The sequence below is a fragment of the Saccopteryx bilineata genome, chromosome 4 (assembly GCF_036850765.1).
Source record: "Saccopteryx bilineata isolate mSacBil1 chromosome 4, mSacBil1_pri_phased_curated, whole genome shotgun sequence".
NCBI classification, from domain to species: domain Eukaryota; kingdom Metazoa; phylum Chordata; class Mammalia; order Chiroptera; family Emballonuridae; genus Saccopteryx; species Saccopteryx bilineata.
This window is the reverse complement of record NC_089493.1, coordinates 255431022-255441506: the sequence shown is the minus strand read 5'-3', so window position 1 is coordinate 255441506 and position 10485 is coordinate 255431022. Positions and strand designations below refer to the sequence as shown.

At 44.0% G+C, this 10485-nt stretch overlaps 1 protein-coding gene across 1 annotated transcript in view; it reads right to left on the bottom strand.

The window, feature by feature from the left end:
* Positions 1 to 4279: 4279 nt before the first annotated feature.
* Positions 4280 to 10485, bottom strand: part of PRDM6 (PR/SET domain 6) — a 106251-nt gene continuing 100045 nt past the window's right edge. The window contains exon 8 of the mRNA XM_066277950.1: positions 4280 to 5111. Within this exon, the coding sequence (XP_066134047.1) occupies positions 4997 to 5111 (115 nt within the window). The 3' untranslated portion in view covers positions 4280 to 4996. The remainder of the gene's footprint in view (positions 5112 to 10485) is intronic.

Genomic DNA, 10485 nt, shown 5'->3' with positions numbered 1-10485 from the left:
AACGTAATCTTGAGAAGCCCTGATATATGTGGCTTCTCTCAGGACTCCGTTTGTTGTCTCTGTGGTCACTCAGATAAGTGCTAGAGGTGGGAAAAGCTCGGACCCTTGGGTGGATAAGGACCCAAACATCTAGTCACTTCGTAAAATGTCCCCAAATCCCTTCACCTTGAAAAGAGCCTGACCAAACAAATGACTTTTCTGGGGCCTACTGTTATCACTTAAAGAAGCATATTTCGTGGTATCTTTCAGGATTTGGTGTCAAGAATTTGTAAAGGCTGTGGGAAATAGAATGAACATTCAAAGTAATGACGGGAGGTAGAGAACCTATCTAACTTTCTTGACAATGTGCTTATTTCGTTTATTTGTTATTGCTAGACTGGTTTGTGCAGGAACAGGCAGTCTTCACATGAGAATGGTGGGCTGCTGAGCCTGCTGAGAGCGACCCACGGACCCGCTGAGCCCAGGCTACTCTGGAAATGCCCTACTCTGTGCCATCTTCCCCATTGTATACAACTCAACAAATACTTGCATTTTGCTTTAAATTCATGCAAAAACAATTACTGTAATAATGCTACTTCTAATACAGAAAGCAATTAAATATTCGTTTTTTTTTTACATGAACAACTCTTAAAACCAGTGACTAGCAATCAGTTTTGCAATGATGTACCGGAGACCCGGGTTCTCAGAGGGTAATGCCACTGAAGAGGAAGATCCCCTAGCTTTAGCGTATAGAGAGCTTGATAGTGAGATTCAAAAGCAACAACTTAACCAGAGCTGCTATTTTTAAATCAGTGATCAATACCCACTGATGGTGGTCTCCGAAGCACCCGAGTGCAATTTTGGGGTTCCCACCTCCAAGAGCACCATAGACAGCCACACACTGGAGACAGGGGCCGCCCTGCCAAGCCTTGTCACAGGAGACCCTGCAGCACCAGGCAGGGTCGCAGAATTCGTTCCCTGAGCAGCTCCAGCCCTGTCCCCATGTGCTTCCTAGTTATGAGAACAGGACCATAAAAACCCTACAGCACTGACCCTAATCCTGGCTTCTTGATGTTGCTGCTGAGAACCTACAGCCTAGTGGTCAACCAAAAACAATCAAGTTGTGCATCTTAGTTTGTTTTGAAATATGCTACCTTCTGGTCCTCTGCTGAGCTTATATCCCTCCGATTCTTCCAACTGCAACAAACCCCGGAATTCCACTGAGACAACGGTCTTGGGACTAAAATACTCATGCTGTGAGCCTGCCACTGACAAGGAGAAGGTTACTTTCCCACCAACAGTCTCTCAAGTAATGCTGCATAATAGCGAACACTTCAAATGGGATCTTACACAAAAAAGCTCAATACAGTTTTGAGTAAATTAACAAAACAACGGAACAACTAATTGGTGAGAAAATTTGATGAGTTGGTATGTTTGTATATCTTTGCATATGTGGACTCTGATGAGGTTTTCCAAGATATAATCCAATAAATTGTAAGCCCTGTGAGGACAGAAGCAGTTTCGGAATCTTTTTCTGTTAATGAAAAGTTTATCTCATAAGGCTACATCTGGCGGACATTCAGTAAATATTTACTAATGGAATCAAATTATATAAATTACACAAGATTTAGTACTACAGCTTTAATTACCCACATAGTAACTCTAAAAAAGCATAAGTACCCAGAAAAAAAGGTAATTTTTAACAATAAAGACAACCAAAATGAAAAGCTTGTCTTAAGAAATCATGTGTGCCTGCCCTGTGGTGGCGCAGTGGAGAAAGCATCGACCTGGAAATGCTGAGGTCATCGGTTCGAAACCCCAGGCTTGCGTGGTCAAGGCACATGAGAAGCAATTACTGAGCTGATGCTTCCTGTTCTTCCCCCCACTTCTCTCTGTTTATCCTCTCTCTAAAATCAATAAAAATCTCAAAGAAAAAAAAAGGAAAGAAAGAAATCATGTGCATTTCCTGAGGAAAATCTTCAGCTTTGCCCCAGGTTATTGAGGTATTTTTAGAAATGAGGTACCTGCAGCCCCACCCCTCGTCCCCTGTACCTGGACTTTTATATGGCATTACACTTTGGTTGAGACCACATAGCTAGACCACAGAGCATGTGCTGGGATGGATGGTAGGTCTTATTCTTGGGGGGTGGGGGTTGGGGGGTGGGGGTGGACTTGTCTCCATTGATAAAAAGGGCAAAGAGAGATCGCTTCAAGAGCCACACATTGATTCGGCCCTGACAGACTCCCATTCTCAACTTGGCTACCTTCCCCTCTCCTCAGTGACTCAGAGCTTTTATTCTCTCTATCCCATGAGTCATTAGGAAGTTGCTCAGAAGGGAGACTGGCAAATCTTTATCGTTCCTACCACCATTTACAGTGTCCCAAGGGAAGACCTGTCAATTTTAAATGAGAAAGGCTAAAGCAAGTTGTTGGGAGGTTTTAAGGAAAACCCCCTTCTCCGGAACAGTGCCTGCTGCAAGGCTCCAAGGCAGTTTGCAGGTGTAGGCCTGTCTCGTGGACAGGTGGGCCTCGGCTGGTCTGCTAGAATCTGCAACAGCTCAGCAACGTGAGAGTTATGATTATCTCCCATGTTCTATTCATTTCGTAGAGTATATTTTCTAACCAAATTGGGTGGAAAATACATGCCAAAAATGTATCTTACTTTATGGGCCAGAAGGCTAGAAGAATCTTGTGGTACAGAGGTTACTGCCATATTAAGTGGAAGTTCAGGATCAGCTGACCTAGCTATCAGAGCGACAGAGACTATTGTTATCAAAAGTCTTTCCAGGCCAGATATCAAGGGCAAAGTGAAGGCATCCCATCCTTGCAAGGGGAGAAGCTCATGAAAACTCAGTGGGGTGCACTGTGTTCAATTATGAAATGCAGCAAACGACTGAGCTAATCTGTCTCACAGAAAAACAAAAAAGTATTAGAAACATACAGGTGAGTCCCTTATTATTCTGTAAAAAGTACAACCAAATGTTTTGACCTCCTCTGTGAAGCCAATCTGCCCGTGTCTTGCAGGTTAGGGGTGGATATGGCTGCATACCCTTTCCACCCTTCCCACTGCTGCACATTGTTGGAAACATCTCCATCGCTTCAGGAAAGGAACGGCAACATCGGAACACATCCACGTGTGCCAGAGAGAATGCCTTCAGTCAGCAACACTTACACAGTACAGACAGCGCACTGCCAACAGGAAGCGGAGAGAGTTCTAGGTGAGCGACATGAGATTGGACAACGGAAGTCAGAATTACCCAAGTTCCTCTCTGGGGCCTATAATCATGTGTGTGTGTGTGTGTGTGTGTGTGTGTGTGTAAATTACAAACACAATTAGCAAAGCCCTGTTTGACTCCATTTTGAATGTGGCAGTGGCACTAAGGGACGGGGAAGCAAAATTGAAAAGGGAAGAAGATTTCCTGAGACCCAAATAGATGATGACCCATTCAAGTGAACCAGGCAGTCTCCTTCCTTTGAGCGGTCAGTTCAGCGGTGCGGCTCAGACTTTCGCTGAGGGAAGAGAACAGGTAGGCTAAGAGACAGGGCGCTCCTTAGAAGGCAATGCCCTGGTGTCAGGCGACCAAGAAATCTACAAGTAGAGATTGCTGCTGTTCGTTAAGCATTCTAGATAAAAACAGGTTTATCTACCCTGGCCATCAGTCTCTGAGAGCTTGCTGGGACCTAATGAATGAAGGTGCAGAAACCATGGTTTCTTCCTGAAGTTGAATCATTTTGTATAATGTGACCCAATTTTATTGAGCATCATTAAAGGCTCGCTGAAGTTAAACTCGCTTCCCTGGCGCTCAACCAAAGCACAGTGGAATTGTGGACATAATTCTTTCCTTCAATGGATCGGTGCTAAGAGAATCACCAAGAGCCACGGGAGATGAAAGGTAATGCCTCTTGCTCAAATGAGCTGTTCCTGCGCAGCCTGTTCTAACCACAGCCCGCTCCGTGCCCCCCTCGACGTTTCCTCATCTAGGTTACTTCCCCCTATTTTGCAGACACAATCCCTGCATACCCAGAAGGGCCTCCCAGGCGTCGCCAAATCAGGACGGAAGATGAAATGGCCTCAGAGGCCTTGACACTGGGGCTTGGCACTATTTCTGCTCACATATTCAACACTGTCACAGAAACAACAACAAAATAATCACTTGCAGCCTAATACCTCATATTCAGCCTCAATCCGAAGAACTTTTATTTTTATTATTTTTTTAAGCTAAAATGTTATTGAAAACAAAATTTTCTCAACTAGCTGCTTCGGAACAATATACTGTGTTATGAAGCTCCGTACATTTTAAATGTTTTTGAAACAGGACAAAGGAAGTCCCCCATTTTTTTTCCCCCTTGAATTTTAAAATTTAAACCATGTTCTTCCGCTTCCAGGCTCTTCTGCATCGAGACCAGGCTGCTGGGTGGGAGGAACCACGTGAAAAGTGCATGAGGAGTGAGCGTGGAAAACACAGACATGGAACGCCCGTGGGCTAGACGCAGCACCCGCCGAGTGAAGGCTGTCGCTTCTCCGTCCACGGTCCCCTGGGGCAGCCCGCGCCAGGCCGGCCCGACTGCAACAGCAGGAAGCAGGGCTGTACAACGGGTCCCCTTGAATCATGCTACTAAAAAAAGGTGCAACGAGAAACGGGTCCCTGTGCATACTTAGTCACAACTGTGGGCAGAAGAACCCATATGATTCCTCCCTTTGGTATTAAATAACAGTTTAAAAAAAAAGCTTTTTAGAAACAAAGCAAATACATGGTGGAACCGGAAATGTTGGCCATCCCAGGTTAGTTTGTCCACTGAAATAAAGTCTCATCCCTAGTCATAAATAAATAATCTCTTTCCTGGTCTGACTTCCACGCCAGGATCAATATCTCTTAACATCTTACTTATTTTATTACTGCTTTTGGTTTTCTGGGACTGATTGAAAGTTGCTCAGAGGAAATCTTTGGTTTTGCTTAAGTGTCCGTGACATTTAATCATGACTTTCCTTGCAGTTTAATTCCAACCAGTCAATCAGTTAATCCACTTCGATTGATTCTGGGCTCTCGGTTATTGGCTTGCACTCATTGGGCATCCGCTGGTGTCGGCTCAGCTGGGTGGCCTGCGTGAAGCTCCTCTCACACCTCTCGCACCTGGTGGAGGCAAGAGAGAAAATTGAGACCAGGGAGCGCGGCCCGCAGGGTGATGGGCTTCCTCTCATCCTGCCTAATCGGAACAGACACTCCAAAGTGGCTTCAGATTCTCCCGGCTCAAGAGGTTTAATTGGTGGCTCCTTCCCAGGCCTGGATGCCTGTGATGGGACAAAGCCCGTCTGATGCAGAACAGAGGGATCTGTCAATAGGCAGGGGGGAAGGCGATTTCTCCAGAGAGCCCTGTCCTGCTGCAGCTCTGATCACTGTCAGTTCAAATAGATAAAGAACAAAGAGATTTTTAGGAGTGAGCCATCAAAGCAGCAGCTTGTCTGCAGTTTTCTGCTCCGTAACCCGAAAGAGAAATTGATGACAAATAGAATTTCACCTGCTGCTAATTTAAAATCGGGAATGCTACTCCCCTTAAAACAGCAGCCGAGGAGCAATCATCTCGGAATTTGGAAACCGGAGGAAGCAATGCATTAGTTTGCGGTGAGGAAGCAGGGTGGGTGCCAGGAGTCGCTTTTGTGCGAGAGTTGGTTGTAGTATTGCAGCCCGACCAAACTCGGAGTGCAAACAGCGTCTGTGGTTGGGTGGGCGGGGGTATAAAAACCTGAACTAAATAAACCAACTGCGTTGCTCAAGAAGTTCACCTTTCCAAAAAGTACAGTGACAGAACGTCCTTGTGGGCCATAATTAAGGGATAGCGTGTCTGATGAGAACACTGGTTTCACACTTCAAGAGTATCTCCTCTCTTTAACTTAAAAAAAGAAATTGTAATCTAGAAACACTGAGCCTGACCTATATCTCAGGCAACACACATTTACTAATTTGACGGCTACTCAACCTACAACACACAGACACACACACAGGAACTCTGGCAGCAAGCTGGGCACAGTGACTTCCCTGTCACTCCCCTGGAGCACTGGCCGAGCACCTTTTAGGGCACAATAGCTCCCTCCACCATTCCCTTAATGTCCTCTCTTCTAACCTTTGAAGAGAAGGATATTCAGGAGAGCTGCAGAGAAGAGTCTTTCACATAACACCGCCCTGGGTCCCTGGGTCCCTGCACTGTTGGGAATGTGGCAACAACCCTCATGAGAAAGTCCATAGTGCCCTGCAGGTGCCCCTGTCTTATTCTCTGGTGAGCAAGCCTCTCTTCCTCCTCTTCCATACATTAAGTAAAGTCCCTTGCCTTAGGAATAATTACCTATAAAAATAGAACACACCCATCCTCTCTGGAGATGCCCGCACGTTTTTTGAACGTTGGGAAGCCAGCGCTTGCCACTCAGGCTTGGATTTTTCAGAGCTTCGGTGCCCGTTGAGAGTGTCAGGGTGAAGAAGTTGTGTTTCTTTGATTGTCTTTCAGGGGATATTTTTAGCAGCCCGTTCCACTGTTAAAAACTGCACTGTGATCTTGACAAATGTATAATGTCAGATTTAATGTATCAGACCTATCAGCTCAATGAAAATAACTCAGAAGTATTGATCAGCTAATGATTTTTGGTGCATTCATTAAGGCCCACGGGCAGCTCATCCCCTCTCCAGAGCTCCTGAAGTGCTGATGACATGTTAGTGAATTGCTGATTGTTTATTAGGAAACTGATTAGTTACTGAATTAGTGTGTCAAAATATACTACCTTTCACTGCTTGACAGATTTTCAAACTATTATAATCCTTTTAAAAATTTTGAAGCTCTAGAATCAATGTCAATGAGAGCAGAACAGTTTGAACAATTCTAAGGGATGACTATGTACCTGGGTCATACTTCTGCACCTCGTGTGTTAGAATAGAAAGAATTCATAAGTAGGCAGTTTTGTGTTCCATAGAAGGCAAGGGAGCATGTGTACATGTAATATTTAAATATCCAGATTGGACAGACATTAAAAGGAGAGTTACATTTTTCTCAAGGGTTTGCCTAGATGCCTCAGAGATATTTACTCATGGAGCAATACTCACGGAGCAATTTGTTGTGATTGGAAATTTACTATGTCAGCTATAACCATGGCATGAGATCATTACTGAAAACTCATCTTTAGTGCCATCTGCCCACAAGTTCGAGTAAAAACACATGCAGAACCAGGCTACTGGAAATAGCTATGTGGTCGGGAAATTAAAAGAACACAAATGCATTATTGAGGAAGTAAAGACAGCTAGATATAAATTTTTTTTTAATAAAGGAAGGACCTCAGTTTTATGTATATCATCTTTAATTTTAGAAAAATTTCCTTCACACGTTATTTTCATAGCTTAATAACACTCATCAAAAGGACAGACTCAATGCAAAATACCTAGGTTCTAGCAGATCTGGACATCGGGCGGGTTGGCACTGAACCCTGAACTACAATCCCAGACGAAAGACTGCGCGTGGGTACCTTTAAGCCTGGACTTCATGCAGGGGAGCGGAATAAGAAGGAGAGAGAGATGCAGATAAGGAGCTGGGAGCAAAGAAATGATCTTGCGCACAGGGTCCTCTTGACTAGGATGACATCACAGCCTTGAAAGGAACGTCGCAGGAACAGTGAAGTGGAAAGTCGTCCAGATATTTCAGCAAAGAATGAGTCCCCAACTTTCTACCAATATGGGTATCTTAATTAGACTTGATTTCCTTTTAGATTTGAAATCATTCTTTACTTACTGTGACGGTTGACTGGATTATAGGTACAGGGAGTTTAACAATTACCATCTGAAATTGACAGAGATGCAAAATAATGTCAAGTTCTGTTACTTTCTGTGCCTCTACAACCTGTCAAAAAATACTTCTCGAATTGAACCAAACTGCACAGCGCTTCATACATATAATGTGCTCGGTGCATATTTATGAATGTGTATTTTCCTTCGCTTTGATTTTGCCTAGATCTTATTAAACTAGTAGATGTTCTCTGGAATATCCTTTGATTTTTTTTTTTTTTAAATCTGAGCCAAACTGTCTTTACTTAAGACAAAAATGTCATGAGGAGTATTTTCCCCTCTTATAACAGTTGAAGAGAAGCAGCTCTCCTTTGGAAAGTCCTGGCCGTCCCCAGCACAGAGGCGGGCACGAGGCAGATCACTCAGATCCTCCCAGGCAGAGCAACCTCCTTGAACTCCTGAAAGATTATGTTTCGTGAAAGAGAAGGAGAAAGGATCTCTGATGGCAAAGAGTAAGTTTTAGACTGCCAACTTCCTTCTTCCTTTATTTCATTCCTCTTCCCTCCCTTCTTTCCTTCCTCCCCTCCTCCCTTCCTTCCTTTCATCTTTCCTTCCTGTGATCAAGTGCTTTGCCATTGCTGTTCAATGGAACGTCTTGCTTTTGTTCCATTTCTCCATCACTTCTAGTCTCACAGTACAAACTGAGAGCCAAGACCTTTCACATGATCCTTGATATGCATTTTCCCTGAGTGCCCCTTTACCTTAGAAATTCTAAGTCTCCAGCCAAGACAGCTACCGATAGGCCCATGACCTACCAGAACTTGGGGGATGGAGACTTTCAGGGGAAATTCAGCCAATCGGAAGGTGAGGCAAAGCCTGAAATGTAACTGATCTCCTAGTGCCAAATTTCCAGCAACAATATCACCCTGCCTTTAAACACTATGTCTCTGCAGAAGATTTTAGAGGTTGGAAAGGTATGACAGCTCAATCTCTCCTGGCCCCTGAGAATTCTGTGAAAGCTCCTGGGAACTGGCGGCAGGGGGGCGGGCAATTTGGTGACTGAGTCATTTGGGGCATCTATCTGGAAGCTGCCCAAGGCTGATCATTTAGGGTTGTGCATCTTTTATAAGATTCTTGTCCTTCTTTGCAACATTGTTTAAGCCAACACCCATTAGTTGAAGTAATAAGATTAACTGTGTGGTGAAACACATTTTATTGACTAATCTGCAACAAAAGTTTTTCTGAATGTTTGTTTTATAAGCTTGTAAAAGGGTATCTTCATAATATTTACAAACGTCCATGGGATGGATATCCATGAGCTATGGTTGGAAGATTCCCAGAACTCCCTTGGGATGGTTCAATCCTGACCCATCTTGTTTGTATACATTGAAGGACTTGGCTTTCCATTTCCTAGAAGATGTTAAAATCTTGCACTTATAAAATAAGTGTACACTCAGTTCTCCCCCAGGATTACACATTTGATTTGTTAAAAAAAAAAAAAATACCCACAGCATGTGGCTAATTGTAATAAGAGGAGAAGCAGAAGAAACTAAAACCTTCACATAGAATCTAATCCAAACAACTCTGGTAATTGTTTTTTTCCTCCAGGTAAAATTAGGTTATGGTCACAAAAGCAAACTTTTAGAAAAAATAAAATAAAATAAAATTGATAAAGTCCTTCAAACTAGGAATCTGATGAATTAAAAGTAAGTTAAAATGGCAACTCTATTGGAAACATGACAAAAACAGGATGTTAAAGAAAAAAAAAATTGAGTGGAGTCAACGAGGTTACACATAAGTAACACCTTAACATTAATAGAAATCTATTTCCCATTTTGACCCTGAAACCTCTTCAATTAATTACTAAAATCTATTTACACAGCAACAAGATAAAAATCAATCTGACTCCTGGCACTGCGCCTCTCTGGCTGCCCTCTCTAATACAAGGGCCAGAAGGATTATCAGCCCTGCATCTCTTTTAAAAAGCTCCCCTGCTCAAAGGCTTGGGGAAAGTTGCCACTGTGGTTCTGGTCTTCCGCATCCCGAGCAGCGGGGAAACCAGATTCTGAGAACCCCTGGGGGTCAGGCCTGAGCGCAATGACCAAGTCCACCTTGCAGGACACAAACACCTGCAACAGGGCACTCCAGGGCTGTGCTAACACATCTGGTCGTTAGGGGGAATGGAACGGCCCCTTTGGACTATCTCAAACCCAGAGGTCACGGCTTGGCTGGCTTTCACGCAGGTTTGATTTTCGGACCCAGCCAGTCCCCTCAGCCAAATGTCTTTATGCAGTGAACAAGCTGTACCCATGAACAAAGGTAAAAACTAAAACTATTTTTATTATCAATATCTTAAATTAAACCACAATGGAGAGTAGTAAATAAAGGTAACTTATTCATAGGGAGGTGAATGAAGATGACAGGCTTTTGTGAGCTCCTGCGTCTGTGGCCAGAACAGAGGTGCAGGGCCGACCAGCAGGGCTCGCTACCCTGCGCTGAGGCCGGCCTTGCTGAGCCCAGCGGCCACAAGCACGCCCAGAGGTCCAGAGCAAGTCTGCGTCCTCAGAGTCTGGGATACTCCCTGGCTGACACTGAGCAAGGTCGCCTCCTGCTGCCTGAATCACTTCCTTTCTTGCTTGATCTTGTCCTACAGAAGGTAGGTAAGCTGTACATATTTCCTTCCTTCTTTTTTTAATTTTTTTTTTTATTTTTCCATTGGTTCGAAAGAGCAGAGGGGAGAGGGCCT